Below are 23,797 nucleotides of genomic sequence, written 5' to 3'. Positions count from 1 at the left end.
TCAAAATGTAGTAAGTACAAAATGATTAGTAATGGTGTCAGGTGTTATTGCTCCTCTCCCCTGACTATTAGGATAAGCACAGATAAAAGATGGATTCAGAGAGGAGCAGGAGAAAGAAAAAGAGAAGACATTAGAAAAACATATTCAGCAAGTTTACCCTTGGTGAAACTAATAATTGGATATAAGCAATTTTTGCACTAACCATTTAACCTCTTTTATCAGCATTATGGCCAGTGTTTCAGCCAGTGTTTTCTTGCCCTATTCAAAAGTTTACTTTCTTCATATTTATGTCTTTCAAAGCTTCTGAAGCCCATCAATGACACCTGCCCCATTTTGGGGCCTCCATAATATTGAACAACCAACTCTACAATGAAATCACTAATAGGGAAGCCAAAGGGACACCATCATTTTAATTATTTTAATGCCTTTGACATAGTGGTGCTTTGAGACATAGTATAAGAATTTTAATGGGCAGTAATGCACAACCCACAAAACATTAAGCCTGTTAAATGGAACCCACAAATACAACAGACATCCTCTCAGAGGAGGACACTGTCCAGAATGGCTGAAGCCCTGCTGCTTTATATCTTTTTCAACTTTCCTTTTGCTTTTCTGCTATGGTAGAAAATGGGCAAAAGGGAGGGCAGTTCTGTGTTTTGAGAAGATGCTGATAATATATAGTTTCACAGAACTATGGAGTTGGAAGGGATTGCAAAGGTTACAAAGCCATATAGAAGGCATCCTTGAAAAGTGAACATCATCCCCCTGCTTAGAAGTCCATCATCATCTGAGGCCTTCTGTTCCATTGCTGAAGAGCCCTTATCATCAAGAAGTTGTTAACATTTAGTTGTCATATCCTTTCTTGTAACTGGCATTATTTGGTCTGAATCCATCTGCCAGGAGTAGCACAAAACAAGCTTACATGAGACAAGATTTTGAGTGATTATGGACTTGTATTTGAGTAGAGTCTGGAGATGTTTTGTGTTTTTAAAATTGTTTTTAAATCACTCTTCTTTTTGGAAAGGGAGAATAAAGAGAGAATAAAGCTCTTTTCTTAAGTTCCCAACAGACATGTCCTCTTAAGCTTTCAGAGACAAAAGTCTGTGAAGTACCTGATATTTGTAGGACTAACAAAGTTATCTCTTACACAGGATTTTAAGGCACAAATATAGTTCTCTGAACTTGTGTATATGTTGATTATTGTGCATTCTGTAAACTAATAGCTTGGCATTTAATGGTTTATTTAAATCAGATCTAGGGCATAGATTTTGTCCCCCATCACCCACTGAGGGCAGCACCAGGCTTCTCATCAACTTGAAGAGAGATGTTTTTTAATTAGCTCACTTGCAGTTTTGTAATATCCCCTTTTTGGAATGTTATTGTTCTTCAGCAGAAAGGCAAGATGCATTCAGGTTTTGTACATTATAAAAATGAAAATTTTCACAGAAATTTAACATTGCAGTGTAATTTATGTGGATTTTAATGCAGCTTTTGGATTAAAGGAATATCACCTCTGATTTAGGAGCCCCCTGTGGCGCAATGGGTTAAACACTTGTGCCAGCAGGACTGCTGACTTGAAGGTTGGGTTGCTGACCTGAAGTTTGCCAGTTTGAATCCAGGGAGAGCATGGATCAGCTCCCTCTGTCAGCTCAGATGACAGAAGTCTCCCACAAGTATGGTAAAACCTCAAAACATCCAGGCGTCCCCTGGGCAACGTCATTGTAGATGACCAATTCTCTCACACCAGAAGCGACTTGCAGTTTCTCAAGCTGCTCTTGACATAAAAAAACCCCCTCTGATTTGAATGATTTTTGCAGGTGGCTTTCATGTCTTACTAGGAACTGTATGTAGACAACCTGCTCCTGAGGTCTTAAAATATGGACAGGTCATGGTGCTAAAACATTTCTTCTTTGCACAAAGACTTCTATCCAGATTAATTGCCTGGCATTGCCATGCAATACAATACATTTGGCTACTGAGTGTTGGGAACACTGCAATCATACCTTTGTTCCCTCCCCACTTTTTTACTTTAGGGTAAGCAGGTTCAGTGCCTGCTGTGAGCTAAGGTGCCCTCAGAATGTGCTTTTGTCTAAAAGATTTTTGAAATCCTAATTGTGAAAAAGTCCCATTGGACAGTGTGGGAATAATTTCTGGTTTGACATGTGTAAGATCATGCTTCACATTCCTTTCTTTGTTGGTTGCATTCCATTATATCGCTCTTCTGGGCTGAAGATTAATTACTTCCTTACTTTGAGAACCAATGGGGTGTGTGTGTGTGGAAGCTGTATGTTGCTGATCTTTTTCTCTGAGTCTGATTTTTCTTATGATAGAATCTACACCCAGTAAGTGTATCAATACATATGTGTGTATTTCTAGTCACAAGGAAGAATTCTTTAAAATTTATGCAGACATATGGACACATTTTGGTAATGCCATGAAACACTGAGATCTCTGGATGGAAAATTAATGAGATAATTACCTAGTTTTTCCTACAGCAGAACCTTCCACTTGTAAACTGGTGCCTTCAGATGTTTTGGGGCATGACAAATGTTCAGGCCCCTTCTACACAGTTATATAAAATCCAGATTATCTGCTTTGAACTGGATTATATGAAGGTTTATCGGAAGAGTTGAAGGGTATTTATCAAGTTTTCTTAAAGTTTGATATTGCCTAAAATAGATAGAAACACTCTTTTTAAAAGTTGAAATGTTGATCTATATGTTTGATTCATTCATGATTATTTGATTTTGTTGTATGTTTCAGGATTTATTGGTTATTCTCCATCAGTAAACAGTATTGTACAACAGTGGGACCTCCAAGATAATGATGATGACCAGCTTTTTTATACTAAAATATATATTGATCCCTTGAAGAGGGTATGTAGAACTTTATCAGTAAAATTCTTCTCACCTGTATTTTATCTACGTTCTTGATATCTGAATATTCAGGAAACTTATCTTCATTACTTGTTTTATATATATACTTAAAACGTTTTATTATAACAACACATTTTAAAAAGAATAACTTTTATCAACATACAATAAGCTATTAAGATCCTTCCCATAGGACAGGTAGTTAGAAATGTCTCTACAGGAAGAGTTCATGTAGAAAAGGATTGCTCGCTTTTGAAAAAGGAGCAAGGTACATACCATTCTATCTGATCTACCTGCACTCTTCTGATTAGAACAATTAGGTTAAAGAATTTAGATATCTTTATGCTAGACACTCTGACATTTATTGCATGACTGGTCTGGTGATTTTAACTGAGTAAAGACAAATAAATGAGTGGTTTCCTGAGTATATCCCTGGAAAACAATTCTCTATGAAGTGTTGTAGGATATTAGAATCTCTAACAGCTTGTCTACTCTGTACTCAGAGGATTAACCCAGTTTTATCCATTGTTATGCAAAGGCAGCAAATGCTCTGGAGTTTCAGCAAAACTACAGAGTATTTCTGGGTGAGTGTGGACAGCTGGATTGGCTCCAATCTGTCTGCTGTCCACATGGACTGGTACTTCCATCATCTTCTGCCTATGCTTGGCACTCGAGGAAAAGGGGGATGGAGTGAGTCTCCTTTGCACTGCCACAGCAGATAACCATGAAGCTCTAGAGAGCTCCTGCCCATCAGCAAAGATGCTCTCTCAGAGCTCCGTGGTTGTTCAATTTTAGCAATGGACTACTGGTTAGACAGTCTGGACTCCACCTTGCCACATCGGCAGAATGAAAATGGACAATGTAGCCACCCACATTGCTGGTGTGGAGTATTGCTACTCTGGACCAGGCTCAGACTTAATGGTATGTGTATATGTGTCCTTAGTCTGATTTTTTAAAAGGTGCTAATATATTAGTAGTTTTTAGTAGATATTTTCTTGCTACATAGTGCCAAATCAGCATTCTTTGAGAAGTCATGAACTTCATTTGCTTGGATTATGGAACAGAGAGAAAATCTTCAGTGCTGTGGACATGTAAACAGGATAATAATGAATCATTGAATTGTTGATGAGGGATAAATCTGTGTGACATGTTGAATTGTGAAGATATATATGAAGCATTAAAATTTTGGCAGAAAACATAGGTTCTTAAAAGGCTTTCCAGGGATTTACTCAGGGAACCACACATTTATTTCTCTTTGCTCAATTGAAATCAACAGACCAGTCACGTAATAAACGATCTTAAAATGATCCCAGATTTCATAATGCCTCATTTGTCATGTGGTTTCCTTACTTTAGGAACGTATTAATATTACCTTGGATCACAAGTGCAACATTTTCCAGACTCTAAATGGAGCTGTTGGTATGTATACTGAAAAGATTATTGAGTGATAAATAGAATGTCCATCAGATTCCATTCTTGCTAGTTCTGAATTGCATTATATTTAGCATCATTGACTGAAGAGTCTGAATGTACTTTATACCTCATATGCAATGGTCAATGACTAATAACTTGTCTTGTGCACAGCTTCCCACATTGTCTTTTTTCAGAGAGAACACTAAAAAAAAGTGAGAAATCCTGCATATATGTGAACATTGGACATTATATAGTTCTTGACTCTGGAAAACTAAATTGCTTTTCATGACTCCCATTGTATTTTTTAAATTCTCTCCTTGGGAGAAATGAAAATAGAATAGGGGTGGGGTGAGGAGATGAGAGAAAGCTGCTTCTAGACACTTCTCAAGAGCAAGCCTGGGAAAAAGCAGCATCAGAATAGCATTGACCTGCCAAGAGATTGTTGGGAAAAAGTCAGCCAGTCCCTCAAAGTACAGAGAAAGCAGGTGATTCCTTTTAATAAACAGGATCTTGGGACAGATGGATTATTATTCTTTTAAAAGTTTACATTGCTTGGTACTTTTTAAAATAAGTTCCAGAACTGTGAAGTAAGCAGCACAAGGATTGTAGGTTTAAGTGACAGGAAATTCAGGACACTATTTTAAAAATTAGGCAAATGCAAAGAATGTTGTGACATCCTTCTTTAAGCGAACTACAGTTGATTTGTTATTAACTTCCTGGTGGGCTACAGATGAAGTTCTTCTGAAATTTGAAGAAGGAAGAGCCAGAGCTAGGAATTCTGTGTATGACACTTTGCCAGTCACTCTTCATGGAAACGGCCCGACTAAAGTAAGTGATAGCGACTTTCCTTCAGTTGAGTCTTTTCAATGTAAGGAAAGGGAGATGCAAGTGTGCTGTAACTCTATCTTGGCACCAGAATGAAGATTAGGTATAGTGATAGGTGACACAGTGCATCACACACCATATTTACCCAGTTTCTTTTCATTTCATCTGAGTGAACACATCAGAGATTGATGAAGTGGGTCTAGCAAAAAGCTGCAGAGTTTATTATGTTGAATTGATTTAAGTTTTTTTCCTCCAACCCAGCTTAATCTGAATTATTTTGGAAACTATATCCCTAATGGCTGGACTCGTGAAACGGGATGTATTGCCTGTAACAAAGATTTACTAGATCTAGCTACATTGACTGTAAGTATAAGTTGCATGATGCTGAATTATTTCACAAACAGAGCTGTATGGGAATGATGATTGCATTATCCAGTGCTCTGTGCGCTTCTGGTTCTTTTTTTCTTCTCTTCTTTCACCAACCCATTCTATCCTGCCGCTGTCTAATCTAACTCTCATCACTATTCATCCCAAAGTATAGCATGGGAAATATTAAAGGGCATACCTCTGGAGAGATGTTTGAAATAAGTCATCAGTCTGGACCAAAGACTATTTTCTGAGTCTGATGGAAAGTGAGGCTGCATTTGGTAGGGCCTAAGCCCCACATCTCTTTCCTATAGATTTTTAGAATCTAGTTTCTGTTTGATTTAACTCAAATGCATCTAAGGGCCCTTCCACACATCCATATAACGCAGAATATCAAGGCAGGGACAGACAGAACCATCACCAGAGAATGAAGAATGAAAGGGCAAGTGAAATAGCATACTCTTTGTTTCCTTCCAGAAAGAAAGGGGCTTAGCTTAAATAATAGGAAAGTGAGAGTAACTCAAAACTGCAATTAAAATTTCTATACAGTGTAAAAACATGTAGGAAATTTAAATGAAAAAGATATGGCAATATGTTTTCCAAGATACATAATTTGATTTATTTTGCTTAAATGCAAGTTCTTTCATGCTGTGTCAGACTGTGAAGTAAATACTCTGCATTTATCTTTTCTTTTTTGCCCATGTTTTATTTTTGTAGGAGACTCCAACAGTAATAATTGGTGTTTTCATTGAACAACCAACTCCTTTCCTGGCTAGATTTTTAGACAGATTGTTGACTCTGGATTATGCAAAGGAAAAGCTTAGCTTCTTCATTCACAATAATGTAAGTACTTTATGACCATGTGGTAGATATTAGTTAGTAAATGTGTCAATCAAATGGTATAGTTTGACTATGGAGTTCTTAAATGTTTAAATAGTCTGTTATTATATCGAAAATAGCAGGGCCTATTCACCCATATTCCCTGAAATATAGGCTCTGCTCCATTCTTTAACTAGGTTGAAACATTTATTTGGTGTTAACAAATTCAGACTGGGGTTAAATTACAGCCAGAAATATTAGATAGCGAGCCAAATAATTCTTCAGTTGCAGCTGTTTAGGTTCCTGGACCATAGAATGTCAGCTAGGAAATGGGAAGACTGGAGATATTTATGTCAAGCTGAGTACATTCTGTGTGGATTACAGTTTGGATTTCTCCACATACAGATTAGGGTTTTCTAACTCCTCTTCCACTGTAGCTTCTGTTTTTCCACAACCTAAAGATTGTTCTTGCCCTCTGGTTGCATGCATTATCTAACTTTGGCACATTTTCTTTATATATGCATAGCCATGTCTTGCCATGAGACTTGATTCTTTTAGCTAGGACATGTTTCAGGTAATTGTTTAGTTAAGAATGGAAAAGTCAGAAGAGGTAAACAATCAGATGGTTTGCTATGGCCACTATTAGAGAGAGAAAAGGAAAATTGTAACTGTGGAAAGAGACCTGTGCAAATGTCTATTTGACTTAACAGCTTCATTCACTGACCTCAACAGAGGAATTATAAGATTGGCTGTGGCAACCTTTATTATTGGAATCCATTGCCCAAACGTAATCAATATTCAATATTAGTCAGATGTGTCTACTCTCTACCACTTTCATTAACATTTTAGAAAGAGGAGTATACAGTAAGACAACAGTAGAAATCTACTCATGTCTTCTTGGATATTTGGCTGATCACGTGGACCTTTATGAACCTGCCCAGGCCCTGAGATCCTCAGAAGAGGCCCTTCTCTTGGTTTCACCAGCATCAAAAACACTTTTGGTGGGAATCAAGAGAGAGCCTTCTCAGGGGTTGCCCCTCAACTCTGGAACTCCTTGCCAAGGGAAGCCTGCTGTCATACTGGTGGCAGGCTAAAACCTTTTTATTCAGACAGACTTTTCAAGAATGGGGTTTTTAAGATCAAATCTGGGAGTGCTGTGGTTATAGCTGTGCATAAATTTTGAATCAGTTTTAAGAGTTTTAACTGTTTATTTTTAATATTGTTAATATTTCATTTTATTTTAATGTTTGTATGTTTTTGGGGTTTTAAATTGTATTGCATTGGTTTTACTGTAAGCCGCTTTGAGTCTTTTTGGAGGGAAAAAGCTCAGTATAAATAATAATGATGATGTGGCTCTATATGTTTGTCCAAATAATAAACAGTGACAGTCAATGAAATTGATAACAATGCTTTAAAAAGTAGATAATTTAAAATACAGGTTTATTTTGGACTAGATTACACAGTATAGTGTTTCAAAGTTGTCAGAGTTTTTTTGTTTGTCCATATGTGCAAAAGCTTCTGCTGTTTATCATAGCATTTTTTGCAATTATAAGACATGTCTAACTTGTTTTCTTTTCCCCTCCTCCTTTTGAGTTTCAGATCAGAATACAAACCAATTGATGCTATCTAGAAATACTGCAAAGCATTTCATTTTTCTTATCATTTTTTCTCGCATAATTTTGATGTGAGAAAAATGGTAATTTTATATATAGCCCATTTGTCCAATTTTGGGTTCTAATACTGAAGCATTAGACTAGCGTTGTTGCTCTCTGCCTTCAAGTCAACTTCTTAAATTATAATATACCTTCACTTTAAATTATAAAGTGCCTTCTTAAATTATTTGTGTATGTGCAGTTTTAAGAAGTGCAGTTCATGGGTTCAAACCAGGTAAAATTATTGGGAGATGCTTGTTATAGCCACTGTAGATTTTAGACCCATTTATTGTTTTTTCTCTCTGAAACTTGAGTTAACATTGTCAGGAAGGGGTTACATCTAACCCATATTGGTTACCCCAAGTAGCATCGTGTAGCTTGAAAGAGAACCTGGAGAATCAAGAATCATGCATTTTTACCAGATTTCAAAGATGATTGTTCATATTTACAATTTGCTATCTGTTAAACTGCAGGATAGCACTGGTCTGTTTTATAGCATGTTTAGTTTTACACCGTAATACTTGTTCCCCATTAATTCTGTATTTTAACACTTCCAGGAAGTTTATCATGAAAAGCATATCAAGAAATTTTGGGAAAAAGCCAAGAATATGATAAAAACTATAAAAATTGTTGGACCTGAAGAAAATCTGAGTCAAGCTGATGCTAGAAACATGGGAATGTAATTTTATTTTTATTAATTCATTTTTTCAATGTGTATGTTAACATAAAGCTAGCCATAGCTCTTGAGTAGAAGGTGTCTGATTAGTATAAACAAGTAACAAATCTTTTATGAAGTGTCACAGCTATGTATTCTGTTTATGAGCAATGTCTGAGCTTATTTGAAGGATCATTTCTTGTTGGCCGGAATGTAATGATCCATCATTGAGATTTTCAACATATGTTTCTAAACTGTAGATGATACAATTTTTTGTTTAAACAGAACAGATGTTGTAGATTATTCATCGGCCTTTCTGCTAAGGTCATTACGTCTTTTAAAGTTTACTTAAGACATTTCAGCTGAAGGTTCTAAGAAAACAATAAAAATTGGAATAATGAAGTAACAATAAAAACAATAAAAGTAGCAGGAGGAACAGCAATAAAATAGCAGAACAGTAGAAATGAAATAAATCATCAATTTAAAGTTCAAAATAATAATACTGTCTTGACTTACATCGAAATACCAATTAAATATGCAAAAGCTGTATTTCTCTGGTAAGATCGCTCTAGATCCTCCAGAAAAAGTTCTATTTGCAATCACAACCTACTTCCTGAGGTGTTGTAGATATTTGATCAAAGCTTCTTCTATAAAGATGTTTTTGGCAGGATTCTGGGATCATCTATTGCAGTAGTTCTCAACCTGTGGGTCCCCAGGTGTTTTGGCCTCCAACTCCCAGAAATCCCAGCCAGTTTACTAGCTGTTAAGATTTCTTAGAGTTGAAGGCAAAAACATCTGGGGACCCACAGATTGAGAATCACTGATCTATTGTTACTTTCCATGTGCCCAAGGTGGGAGAGGTGGAGACCCTTGATTTGTTTGTGAGAGATTTGATTGAATAATCTTGAATCTTTGAAGACTTCATTTGGAACTCTAGCAGTGCTTCATTATAGTGTAGCCAGAATGAAGAGAGTATTGCAGTAATCCAAATGGAAAATAGGGTATTGCCCTGTTATTCACAGTAGTGTTACCTGTAGTTTCATTTACTCATATCTGACTAATGTGTCCTCTACACATTTCCTAGGTTCTCCAACAATTTATTCCTCTTTCACAAACACTGAAGAATAATTTTTACCTGTGTATGACTTGGAATATGTGTTAGGTCAGAAACATACATATTTTTTTTTGTCTCATTGTGGGGCTTTACTAATGTGTAATAGCTTTCTTGATCAGATCGTGGAACCGTGTCCTCTCCTTAATGCATTATATTCAGTAATCAAAGTAGTTCAGCAGACAGTAAAAGATAATATTCTGTTATCTGGATTAAAAGACATCTCAGTTTACTTATAATTATTTTGTGGCTGCATGAAGAGCGATTGTGATACATTGAATGTGATGAAGCAGCAAAAATGTTGGTCTGGGACTTGGGAGACTTGGGAGACTTGGGATCTAGTCATCTTTCATAAAGACTCCCAGATGACCTTGGATTTATCACTCTCTCTGTTCTTGACATAGTTTTCCAGCTCAATCATAATGATAAATTGTTGTTTTAAGTGTTTTTATATTAATGAAGACGTTGATGAAGCTATGCAGAAACATATCTCTGTTTGTAGGATACAAGCTGTATTGAACAGGATTAATGTTACTTGGATTATTATACAATGTATTTAAAATTTATTCTATTTATTTAAATTTCCTCAATCAACTGAAAGCTGTTTTCAAAACAAACAGACAAAACCAATAAAAATATATTGCTGTGGTAGAAATTCCAGCTGTCTCCTGTCATTAAATTAACCGCTTCGTAATATTTAAGTTGTCAATTTAAGTATCTAATCAAAGACAATTCTTGAAACTCAGATAATCTATATGTCAATACAACCATCTGTTTAAAGCTAACAAACAACTCTGTATGTAAGTGGACATGTGGTAATGACTTTTTTCTTTTTCAAGGGAAATCTGTCGGCAGAATAAAGAATGTGATTATTATTTCAGCATAGATGCAGATGTTGTTTTAACAAACCCAGATACATTAAAAATCCTCATAGAACAAAACAGGTATGTTTAAAGTGGGTGAAGAAAAGGAACCTTACCAAGTCCAGTGTTGTATTTGTTTCCATGTCTGTGTCAATATTCTTAGTAATTTATTGAAATAGATTTGTTGTCAAAGAAAAATATTTATGAGCAGTATCCAGAAGTAGACTGCTATAGGCAGAACACTGGAATTTGCTAAAACCTTTTTCTCTGTTGTACATACCTCCTCTCACAAACTGCTTCTGGAGGGCTGGGAAACCCTCCAAAACTGTTTTGAGCTGGCACACAGAACTGAAGGGGTGTGGGAAAATGTTTTATTTGAGTCCCAGTAGAAGATTATATTTAAGAAGGTAAATATTAATACACTCTTTGATGTGATGCCTGGACCATCTTATCATCTTTCGTATTTCTGGTAAATGTATAATACTTAGTCATTGGGCTTACTGGTAATACACACACATACTCACAAACACACACATACTTACTTATTGGAAATATTTCTATATCGCCTCCCAGCCCACAAGTACATTGAGTATCTAGCATGCCATAGATCCATTTTGTCCAATACTGTTGGCTTAGATTTCTAGCAGCTCTCCAAGATCCTGTCAAGTTTTTTCCCTGTCATTTCAGCAGAAACTTTTAAGTGGAAATGCCAGACAGTCTAAGATCGTGTACTTTTCCACTGACCTATATGGCCCCTGCAGTTGCTGCATTCTGAGTATTTCTATATTGCATACTTCAGGCTGTGGTTATAAGTGTCTATAAGCAAAAACAATACAGATTGAGAAATTTCCATTCTTTTCTGAACATCTCACAAGGCAGTGACTATGAGTGGGGAATATAAAGATACCTTTTGTGACATCAGTGTTATTTTTTCCTTGTCTTTCTCTTCTATCTCCCAAATACAGATTTTTTAAAAACCCTTTAACCTTATACTTCCTTTCTAGATCAAGAATTAGCAGTCACTAACATCCAATTTAACTATTTTTTTTAAACAGAAAGATCATTGCTCCTCTTGTAATGCGTCATGGAAAGCTCTGGTCCAATTTTTGGGGTGCACTAAGTGCTGATGGATATTATGCTCGATCTGAAGACTATATAGATATTGTCCAAGGAAACAGAGTGTAAGTTGAATGCCTGTTGTTTAGTTGTTCCACATATGGAAATGTATTTAGCTAGCAACCTAACTCCACCCTTGTCTTTTGACCACTGAATATAGGCTAAATCCAGTTTTGTTCCTACTAGAATAGACACACTGAAATTAATGAAACCTTTAAATCAACACCAATGTGAGTCCCAAAGGGGAATTCTATCTTAGCTTAGGTGAAAACTGGATCTAGTCCTATGAATAACAGATGCTCAGACACTAGAGCTGCATTGTCTTCTAGACAGTTGATATCCTTATGTTGAAATTTTCTTTCTTTTCTTTTTCACTAATGGTTTCCAATCCTCAATTGAAATGGGAATAATCTTTTGGTACAAGGATCTATAATTTTAACCTGTGTTTGTGTAAAAGGCTGTGTTGATCGGCAGCCCCTTCGTCCTGCTTCACTGTCTTAAACAAAAAAGGAAAAAAAGAGAGGAAAAAAACACATTTTAATGAATGTAGCATTAAAAATGTAGCATTTAAAAAAAACATTAGCATTATGACATTATCTGTATTTAATTTCTTCAGTATTCCTTCTCTCATCAGGTTTCTCTGCTGTCCCTATATGTTTATATTTTGGCTTTCTCTTTTAGCAAAGAGCATCAAGTATGATCATTCTCAGAAAAGTTTCAACTTTATTTCTCCTCTTTGTCCTCCTCCTCCTTTTTTGCTTTTAGGTAAAGATATCTTCATAATTGTCACAGGTGATGGCTGAGATTCTGCATCAGAGGCTATGATTCATAATTATATGATTCTGAAGCTATATCCCTGACAGGATACACCATTCTAGTGAATTACCACAATGTGTATTAGAGCTCCCTGTGAGTTCACACTGTGCAGCCAGTCCCATAGTACAAGCTTAATATCTTGACTTATTCCAAAATCAATAGTTTCAGAAATAAAATGCTGTAGTGAATGCAAGACTACCTGTTTTAGTTCCTTATATTAATAAAGGGAGGAGTGGCAAACTATGTGTAGCCAAATGCCTCACTCAAAACTTGCTCAACTTCTGCCTGCTCATGTGAATGTGACACTTATGTCCATTTCTTTCACAGAGGTTTATGGAATGTCCCTTTTGTGGCTAACATATACTTGATCAAAGGACAGACCCTCAGATCTGAGATGAAAGAGAAAAACTATTTTGCTCGTGAAAGATTGGATTCTGACATGGCTCTTTGCAGGAATGCCAGGGAAATGGTAAGATGCATGTTGCTTTGAAAATGTCCTGCTACACTTTGATTTTTGCTCTTTCTTTAATATCAAAAGTACTAGCCAATTTTTGTGATTGACAATGATTTTGTGATTTTAAAAAATCTCTTCCCAAAGTTACAATGGCAGCAATTTACTTAATGCACAGTTTCTTTTACATAAACGTACACAACAGTCATAAATATTTTATGCTGCCTAATTTTGAATGCAAAATTACTTTTTAGATTTTGACTTATTATACCTATTTTGAATTGCAATTAGAATTATATTGTATTTTGATTTTTTAAAAGAAGTTTCTTTGGGTTGATGAAAGCAGTATAGGGTATTATGTGAGAAACGCAATAGCACTGATGTCACATTGTTGGATTTTGGAATTTATAAAGTCTTTATAAAGTCACAAACGACACATCATAAAATTTCAAGGCAGATTAAGTCTTACTAAACATGCTGCTTGTCTTTAGCAGCATTTAATGGATATTAGGTATGAGAACATGTATGAATATCACTGCAATACAAGTGTAAATCTGTATTTGTACTGATATTTACATTAGTTCCAGAGCAGAAACATATGACAGCTATATCCAGAGAATATAGCATTGAAAAAATATTTTTGCTGAATTGAACAAGAAAAGTTGGCAAGTATTAAAGTTTATTCTCTCCTTTAACAAGGCATGATTTCCCTTTGTTCGTACTCCTTCTGCGGAACAGCCCAATCACCGTTGTCTTGTTCTCAGCCTTCCTGGCATCAATTATTTCAGTCTGTGCTACTGTGTGTTCATGTTCAACTAATCTGACTTGGTGGCTCATCAAGGGGGGAAAGCCTCCTCCTCCCCTTCTTTCATGCTGTGAAACAACCTGGAATGAGCTTGTGAGTGTGCTCATTACTGCAGCCAATAAGGAGCTGACTGATCCTGCTTTTTTAACCCATATATGATAAGCTTTGCTTGGAGCTGCATGCTGTTTCTAAAGATTCCATTGGAATATCCGCTTTTCAATAAAGGATGTTCTATATCTAACATGGCAGTGAGAGCCTAATTCAGCTTTAACAATGCAAAAAAAAAAAAAAAAGAACAATGTCAGTTCAACTGATGTGGTGCTTCTCCTCCTTCATTTTAGACCTTACAAAGGGAAAAAGACTCCCCTTCTGCGGAGACATTCCATATGCTCAGACCCCCAAAGGTTTTGCATTCTTTTTTATTCATTTGTTGCCATTTTAATTTATTTATTTAAGGCATTTGTTCATTGCCTCTCAACCCACCAGGATCCCTGAAGCAGTGTACAATGGATGAAAACATTTAATCCATTAAATACATGTTTTAAACCATTGCAGACAAACTAAACTTCTTTTTTTAAAAAAAAATTCTAAAGTCACAAACAATAAAAAGACAATTAAAATGGCAAAATGCAGCTAGAGCAGCCATCACTAATTTTAAGAATGGAAGGACAAGCAAAATAGGTCTCCCTTTGGAAGGATTCAACAGCTGGGATGCTGCTACAGAGAAAGCCCTGCCACTTGTACCAATCAGCTAATCTACACAGCATAGTGGGAAATGTATGGGGCCTCCTAAGGATCAGCCATTCAGATGCCTTTGTAGGTCAGTTTTTTAGATATCCTGCACTATACTTGAGTTTGGAGGCAATTCGGAAGACAATGCAATTCTTGTAAAACCAGTGTTACATGAATGCCTGGCCATTGTATTTGTACTAGCTATATTTTCCAAAAACATTTCTAAGGCAGCCCCTTGTACAGTACAGTATAGCAATCTAATTGAGAGCAATTGAAGTAGAATGCAGTATAGGTCTTCTAAGGGAAGGCTCTCTCTCTTTTCCCCTATTCTTTTAGCAATAACTGCATATAGTCATTTGTTTAGCAGTTAGTTATATACAGCTTTTATAGAAATAATTTTATTTTTTGCTACTTCATAAAAATATAGAACTATAAGCTATATTTTGGGCAAAATGAACTAGCAAAACTGCCTGAGTATCCTTTGCTTAAGAAGACTCTATGATATCCAGGCAACTTGAAGGCACAAAATATGTGATCTTCCTTTCCTGTTCTCTAAGACAATAACAAAATACTTTGATTAAATACAATTAAATGGGCTCTGCATAGTTAGAATTGAATTAAATGGTGCTAAAGCTAAGGTATCCCATTTCTCTCCTTTGTTCACCCTTAGAATCTAGAACAATTGCTCAATAAGGACTGTATGCTGTTCCCATGATTTTTATTTATTTATTTATTATTTATTTACAGCATTTATATTCTGCCCTTCTCACCCCGAAGGGGACTCAGGGCGGATCACATTACACATATAGGCAAACATTCAATGCCTTTTAACATAGAACAAAGACAAGACAAACATGGGCTCCGAGCGGGCCTCGAACTCATGACCTACTGGTCAGAGTGATTCATTGCAGCTGGTTGCAGCTGGCTTGCTCTCCAGCCTGCGCCACAGCCCGAGCCCATTCATTTTAGTCTCTCATTTTGATGAATACTCATACTTTCCCATGCTTAGAGTAATATAACGTAAGGTGGTTTCCCTTCATCACTCACAAGGAATGTATGTTCCTAAACTACTGTGACAGTTTGAAATACACCCACAATCAGAAGCATGTTTTACCACTGTGATCCCCAGTTCTATGCTGATGCAATTCCATTAGAAGTAATGGAGCATAAAACTGTTCAGTGATGTGGTGTATTTCTGCTAAGGAAGAAATAATTACACAATACACAATTTAACAACTGTTGACAATGCTTCAGTAATGCAGCTTTGAGTATTTTTTTAAAATATGCTGTATTGATTGAGAACATGTTTAATATATTTAGTAGTAAGACGGCATTTCAACATGGAAGAGATACTTATTGTCAAATAGTTGCAAAAGTTGCCATCGTTTTAGTTGCACGTTAGAAGGTTGAGTGATTTTTAAAACCATAAATGAATCCCTACTCCCTCATTGCCAGGTATACGACTGATACAAGACAGATTGCAGTCTTCATTTCCTTTATTTTTACTGGTGTGTTTAGAATAGACAAGAGGTGTCAAACCTGTGGCCCTTTGGGTTCTACATCCATAGCAGGGAATGCTGTGAATGTAGCATATCATATTTTCAGTAAGGCCTTTGACAAGGTCCTGTGTGATCTTCTTGCAAAAAAAACTACTAAAATGTGGGCTAGATAATACTACTGTTAGGTGGATTTGAAATTGGTTAAGTGACCAAACCAAAGGGTTCTCACCACTGGTTCAGCTTCATCCTGAAAAGAAGTGACTAGTGGGGTACTGCAGGGTTCTGTGCTAGGCCAACATCTTTATTGATGACTTAGATGAGAGCTTAGAAGGCGTGCTTATCAAGTTTGCAGATGACCACAAATTGGGAGGGATAACTAATACTCCAGAAGACAGGATCAGAATTCAAAATTATTAGATTAGAAAACTGGGCCAAAACTAACAAAATTAATTTCAACAAGGAGAAGTGTAGGGATACTTCACTTAGGCAGAAAAAAATGAAATGAAAGCTACCAAATCTTGCCTGGTTCGACAACAATCCATGTGGAAAAGATCTTGGAGTCTTAGTAGACAACAAGTTGAACATGAGCCAACAGTGTGATGCAGCAGCTAAAAATGCCAATGGGATTTTGGGCTGCATCAAAAGTAGTAGTGTGTCTAGATCAAGGGAAGTCATGCTGCTCCTCCATTCTGCTTTGGTCAGACCTGACCTGGAATACTGTGTCCAATTCTGGGCACCACAATTCAAAGGAGATATTGAAAAGCTGGAAAGGTGTCCAGAGGAGGGCAACTAAAAGGATTAAAGGTCTGAAAAGCATGCTTTATGAGGAGCATCTTAAAGAACTGGGTATGTTAGCCTGCAGAAGATAAGTTTGAGAGAAGACCTGATAGCCATGTATAAATATTTGAGGTGTCATAAGGAAGAGGGAGCAGTCTTGTTTTTTGCTGCCTTGGAAACTAGAACTTGAAGCACTGGGTTCAAATTACAGGAAAGGAGGTTCCACTTGAACATTAGGAAGAGCTTCCTGGTTGTAAGAGCTGTTCAACAGTGGAATTCTCTGCTTCGGAGTGTGGTGGAAGCTCCTTCCTTGGAGGCTTCTAAACAGAAGCTGGATGGCCATCTGTCAGGGATACTTTGATGGTGCTTTTCCTGCATGTCAGGGGGTTGGACTAGATGACCCACATGGTCTCTTCCAACTTGTATGATTTTAAAAAAGATGTTTGGGCCTCCAAACCCAAAAGTCCTAGCGAGCTTGTTCAATGACCAGGGATTCTGGGAGGGCCACAGGTTTGACACTACTGGACTAGAAGGTATCCATATGAGGTCTGGAATGGGTGCTATCTGGACTGCAAGTAGCTTTCAGTCATCCAGTAAACTATTGCAGAACCTCTATCTTCTCCCACTGCCAGATATCTTGAAACATCTTTAATTAACATATCATGAAAAGCCATATAACTGAGACATGACCAAAATGTATCTGAAAATTTAGATATACTTTGAAAACAAGTTGATTCAGGAAAAGAATATTATATCTCTTCCACTAACTTGCACAGTTCTTCTGTTTTTTCTTGAATTATTTAGTTTTTGCTATAATTTTCATTTCGATCTTCCATATTTAAGTATTACACAGAGGATTGCAGGTTTCATCCTTCTCATCAAACTAACAATTTTGAGGTGAACATTTTCATTGGAGGTCAACTTATCAAAACATCTCATAAGAAAGAAGACTTTAAAAAGTCCATAGTATTCTGATGCTGACTTTCTTTTCTTCTAGCATTCTTATCTTTCAAATAGTTATTTATTAGGTGTTTTGGTCGTAAAATGACTACATAAAAAGATATAGACAGAAACACCAGGATTTCATTGTGGATGAGTCATGATTGATGTTCATTATCAGTTGATAGATATTAAAGGCATAATTCAGAGCTCTGTGTAGAAATCTGATATAGAATCAGATCCTTCCATTTAACTTGCATATCCATAACATATGGAAGCCTGGTGTTTCTAGTTTATTGAACTGGAATTTTAGATAAAGGGGAACGTATTTCCTATAGGTTGGTGTTGATTTGGGGAATAAGTTGATGGAGAGTGAATTCTGATAATGAATTTTGAATGACTAGAACTGAACAACACAGTCTAAATCAAAACTAAGTTATGTAGGTCACTGAAAAATAAATTGAAATTAGGTTAAGCCATTACTAACTCATATCCTGTTTTAGTTCATTCAAAATGTTACTATTTCTTGATCCAACTCCATTGCTTATTTGGTTTTTCTAAAAATCATTACTAACATGAGGATGTTTTTGTCTGGTGGTAGGGTGTCTTCATGTACATTACTAACAGACATGAATTTGGGAGACTTTTATCAACTGCCAACTACAACATATCCCACTACAACAATGACCTTTGGCAGATCTTTGAGAATCCTGTGGTATGTATCTGATTATGCAATAAAATTATTTTCATACTTCTAAAAGCACCTATTCCTTTTATATTGAAATGGATAACAAAATGCTTATTAAATATAAATATCTATCAGTGGGTTTTTTTTCAAGCCTTAATGGTTATTTAATAGTTACCTTGTTTGGTTTAAGGGAATTTCTGTGTTCCAAACAATTATTTGCATTTTAGAAACAGTTCTAACAACCTATTTTTCTTAATATAATTATTTCCAGGACTGGAAGGAAGTCTATATAAATCCCAACTATTCAAAAATCTTCACTGAAAAAATAGTGGAACAGGTAAGCACTAGTTCTGCTTCGCAGTGATTTCAAAATGTAATTTTCAAACTGTGGTCCAGGATCCTGAACAGGGAGATGTATGTGTATCATATACCTACATCTCCCAATGATCTTGCCCAAATTTGGTTAACCTACCAGTAACAATTGAGTATGTCTCTTTGTTTTGACTCTAAAATGCCACATGTTTAGCAGAGATTCAACATGTATCATAGTGTATATCCTTCTGGGATAAAAAAAAACACTACAAGGAAAGAAAATGTCATTTTTCCTCAGTATGAGAGTACCAGAAAGATGGTGTGACATACTGGTGTGGGCACTTGTGGGCATATAAAAGGAAACGGCTCAATACTGACTGACCCAAGCAGCCACTGACATGGTTTCTCCTTTCAGATAATTAGAGATTTCACAAGGATTCTCTTCTGTAGCTGGCCAAGTCTGTTATACAGAATAACCAAACCATGACATTTTTATTAAACCCATGAGCTTAAAGACAACAAATCACATTAAAAAAGGAGTGCATCTGGTTGAAATAGTTATGAAGCAAGGATCCCATATGTTCTGTTCTGCTTAAAATTCAAGCTAGAAATTGCAAGCAGTGTGACAACCTTGTTGAATTCAGAATGGAGCACAACATTGTTATGTAAGAGTCTGTATGTTTATGTTTTCTGCATGTAGCCATGCCCAGATGTATTTTGGTTTCCTATATTTTCGGAAGCAGCCTGTGATGAACTAGTAGAGGAAATGGAACATTTTGGACAATGGTCTGGTGGAAGACATCATGTAAGCATGATTTCTATGTCTATATAACAGTTAGAAAGTTTATTGCTGATTTGATCCTTTGATTCATGGAGGGTTGGGCTCCTGGACGGTACTGTGGCCATTCCCCGTAAGTGCCAACCTACTGTAGCATATATTTACATAGTGAAATACAAGAGCTTCAACTGAATTGTATTATTTGTTGCAGTGAATGATTATATCCTTTTCTTTCTTCTTTTTTTTTAAAAAAGAGGGAACGAGCCTTTATAACTGCTGCAGCTTGAATGTCACTTATCTGGAATTCTGAAATCCAAAATACTCCAAAATCCATACTTGTCCACACGGTGGAATACAGTGTTCCCTCAGTACTTCGCATTTCACTTTTTGCAGATTTGCTGTTTTGCGGTTTTTCAATAAACTCTAAAATAATATAAACACATACATATATGCATGTATACATATATACAATGTAATTTACAATAATATATAATATTATAATATATTGTATATGCATATAATATTAATATTATTTTGTAATACAATACTAATAATCTATATATATAAAAGAGTGATGGCATCAGGGCAGTGGACAAAACAACAAAAGTACAGGCCCCGCAACCTCGAAATTTGACAACACAACCCATCATCCATGCCTCCAGGTTGATACAACAAAAAGAAAAGAAAAATAAAGTCCTAATTAGAGGGAGAGCAATAATTTTTTTTATCCAATTGCTGCCAGTTTAGAGGGCTAATCTCTGCCCACTTGGTTGCCTAGCAACCAGCCAAGGGACAGCCAGGCTTCAGTTAGGGGACAGGCAGATTTAGGCCTCACTTAGGCTTCTTCCACAGATTATCTAATTTGCACGGGATTATATGGCAGTGTAGACTCAAGGCCTTTCCACACAGCTATATAACCCATTTATAATCTTATATTATCTGCTTTGAACTGGGTTATCTTGACTCCACACTACCATATAATCCACTTCAGTGTGCATTTTATACAGCTGTGAAGAAGGGGCCTCATATAATCCAGTTCTAAGCAGATAATAGAAGATTATCAATATACAGTAGAGTCTCACTTATCCAACATAAACAGGCCGGCAGGATAAGTGAATATGTTGGATAATAAGAAGGGATTCAGGAAACACCTATTAAACATCAAATTAGGTAATCGTTTTACAAATTAAGCACCAAAACATCATGTTATACAACAAATTTGACAGAAAAAGTAGTTCCATGCGCAGTAATGCTATGTAGTAATTACAGTAGAGTCTCACTTATCCAACACTCGCTTATCCAATGTTCTGGATTATCCAATGCATTTTTGTAGTCAATGTTTTCAATATATTGTGATATTTTGGTGCTAAATTCATAAATACAGTAATTACTACATAGCATTACTGTGTACTGAACTACTTTTTCTGCCAAATTTGTTGTCTAAGATGATATTTTGGTGCTTCATTTGTAAAATCATAACCTAATTTGATGTTTAATAGGCTTATCCTTAATGCCTCCTTATTATCCAACATATTCGCTTATCCAATATTCTGCCAGCCTGTTTATGTTGGATAAGTGAGACTCTACTGTACTGTATTTACAAATTTACCACTAAAATATCACAATGAATTTAAAACACTGACTACAAAAACATTGATTATGAAAAGGCAGACTGCGTTGGATAATCCAGAACATTGTATAAGTGAATGTTGGATAAGTGAGATTCTACTTTAATATGAAATAATTACTGGGCTAGAATAATGCAGAACAATATAATCTCTAAAACCAGGACTGTAAATAAACAGGGGAATTCCACACAGGAAACAATCAGGGCCAGCTAACACCTCCCAACAAAGTATTCCCATCATCAAAGTCTGGCAAATCCTCTGTTTTCTCAGGGCCACAAACAGTAGAAGCATATAAAATATCGCAAACAACACCACTCTGAAAACAAGGGAATCCCAGACAGGAAACAATCAGGGCCAGCTAACACCTCCCAACAAAAAATTCACTCAGGGAGGAAGCAGCCAGGCTTTAAAGCTGCAAGGCCATTACATCCTAATCATTTTTCCTAATTGCAGCATTCATACTTGCCTCCAACAGACAAAAAAACCAATCAGAAATATTGTATATTCACAACCTTTAGGAAATAATATCCCCTGATGGTGCAGCGTGTTAAAGCGCTGAGCTGCTGAACTTCTGGACCGAAAGGCCACAGGTTTGAATTGGGGGAGCGGAGAGAGCCCCCACTGTTAGCCCCAGCTTCTGCCAACCCAGAAGTTCGAAAACATGCAAATGTGAGTGCATCAATAGGTACTGTTCCGGCGGGAAGGTAACGCCGCTCCATGCAGTCATCCCACATGACCTTGGAGGAGTCTACGGACAACGCCGGCTCTTCGGCTTAGAAATGGAGATGAGCACCAACCTCCAGAGTAAGACACGACTGGACTTAATGTCTTGGGAAAACCTTTACCCTTGACCTTAACTACCACCAATTCCTCAATACTTTATTTCCCATACCACCAGACTTCGCCACAGCAACGCGTGGCCGGGCACAGCTAGTACAATATAATAATATTAATTATATATTATATATTAAATGTAATATTACTAATAATATTACAATATAGTAATTTATTGCCAGTATTGTGCTATGCTAATAATATAATGTATGTAAATTTAATTTGTAAGCTACTCTGAGTCCCCTTCGGGGTGAGAAGAACGGGATATAAATGTATTAAATAAATGAATAAATCATAAAAAATTACAATATACAGCCTAAGGAAGAGAGGAAGGAGAAGCAGAAGGAAGAGAAAAAGAGCCCAAGTGGCAACAGGAGGAGAAGGAGGTGATTTATCAACACACGATTTGTTGATAAAGACTTAAAATAGTGTATAACTACTAAAATAATGTATAAATATATAGCGTCCCTACTTCACAGATTTTCACATATTGTGGGTCGTTCTGGAACCTAACCTCTGTGATAAGAGAGAAGACTGTACTTACACCTTTGCTTTGATGGTCCAGTGTACACAAACTTTGTTTGATGCACAAAATTGCCTTCAATTTAGATACATAAGGTATAACTGAAGCATAAATGAATTTTGTGTTGGGGCATGGATCCAATATCCAATATTTCCCATTATGTACATATATGGAAGTGTTACAAGTATTCTAACATCTGAAAAAATATTGTTAATCCGCATAACTCTGGCCTTAAAAACATATGATTATCTAAACTGTATTTAGTCATCTGTTAAAGCAAAAATTATCAATGTAACATATATTAAAATATATGTTTATTAGTAAATTAATTAATAAATGGAATAATCTTTTATATTCTTAATTTTTTACTCATTTGTGTGAACTGGGATAATGCTGAAAGGTAATGGAATATTGAAACTTTAGGATTACACCTGTGGTTCCCAACCTGTAGTCTGTGGACCACCAATGATTCCCAAAAACTAAAATATGGTCCGCATCCTCGCCATTACTACAGCTTTGCAATGAGAGTGACTGGTCTCGCCAAACCCTCTTCTAGTGCCAAGGCAACAGGGATGTTGGGAGGGGAGAGGCTGACTACCAATGAAAGGTGCAAGTACAAGCCTCCTGACTGCTGATTCTCCTCCTCCCTCCCTCCCTACCCCTGAGTGGAGCCCTTTCAAGTGGCACCTGAAAGCAGAGGCACCCTGGTTTCTTCATTTTTAGGCCCTTTCCTGGGGCTATTTGGGGTGCTGATACAGAAAATTCCATCGGCTAAACCACATCAGCTCATGATTATTAAATATGGTTTTCTGTGGGCAAGCAGATCGCAACTACTGGATGGCATATGTTCTGTATCAGAAACTAGAGCTGATGTGGTCTATCCAATGCAATTTTCTGAATTAGCACCCAAAATAACCATACCAAATCTAAAGTTGACCAAAAACTGATTTGTAACCATTATGGTACTGATATTGGAGGGAGGTCCCTTGTCAAAGTTGTCTCTGGTCAAAAAAAGGTTGGGAACCACGGGATTACACAAATGTGTACTGCTTATGAAGTGTTTGTGACTTTTAAGTATACTATCATGTAAAGGGGGCAGTCCAATGAAATGTGTGAGGTATTTCAACATAAAGTAGCTCTATTCTTTTCTTGTCGCAGGACAGTCGCATTTCTGGGGGATATGAAAACGTTCCAACAGATGACATTCACATGAAGCAAATTGGGCTAGAAAATGTGTGGCTACATTTTATTAGAGAATTTATTGCACCTGTAACATTAAAAGTGTTTGCAGGATATTATACAAAGGTACGTTAAAACTTTTC

General features: G+C 36.5%; 1 protein-coding gene across 2 annotated transcripts in view; it reads left to right on the top strand.

Moving 5' to 3' along the window:
* Nucleotides 1–23,797, top strand: part of plod2 (procollagen-lysine,2-oxoglutarate 5-dioxygenase 2) — a 79,472-nt gene that overhangs the window by 53,607 nt on the left and 2,068 nt on the right. The window contains exons 5-18 of one of the 2 annotated variants that reach the window (XM_003226991.4): nt 2,764–2,876; nt 4,229–4,292; nt 5,017–5,114; nt 5,373–5,474; nt 6,195–6,320; nt 8,506–8,627; nt 10,554–10,658; nt 11,633–11,758; nt 12,837–12,978; nt 14,107–14,169; nt 18,314–18,427; nt 18,672–18,737; nt 19,413–19,517; nt 23,634–23,780. In XM_003226991.4, coding sequence (XP_003227039.2) covers nt 2,764–2,876; nt 4,229–4,292; nt 5,017–5,114; nt 5,373–5,474; nt 6,195–6,320; nt 8,506–8,627; nt 10,554–10,658; nt 11,633–11,758; nt 12,837–12,978; nt 14,107–14,169; nt 18,314–18,427; nt 18,672–18,737; nt 19,413–19,517; nt 23,634–23,780 — 1,493 coding nt within the window. The remainder of the gene's footprint in view (nt 1–2,763; nt 2,877–4,228; nt 4,293–5,016; nt 5,115–5,372; nt 5,475–6,194; nt 6,321–8,505; nt 8,628–10,553; nt 10,659–11,632; nt 11,759–12,836; nt 12,979–14,106; nt 14,170–18,313; nt 18,428–18,671; nt 18,738–19,412; nt 19,518–23,633; nt 23,781–23,797) is intronic. The other variant, XM_016997175.2, reaches the window with a different exon arrangement.

This window comes from Anolis carolinensis, chromosome 3 (assembly GCF_035594765.1).
Source record: "Anolis carolinensis isolate JA03-04 chromosome 3, rAnoCar3.1.pri, whole genome shotgun sequence".
NCBI lineage: Eukaryota > Metazoa > Chordata > Lepidosauria > Squamata > Dactyloidae > Anolis > Anolis carolinensis.
The sequence above is the reverse complement of the archived record's forward strand: the minus strand, read 5'-3'. Positions and strand labels throughout refer to the sequence as shown.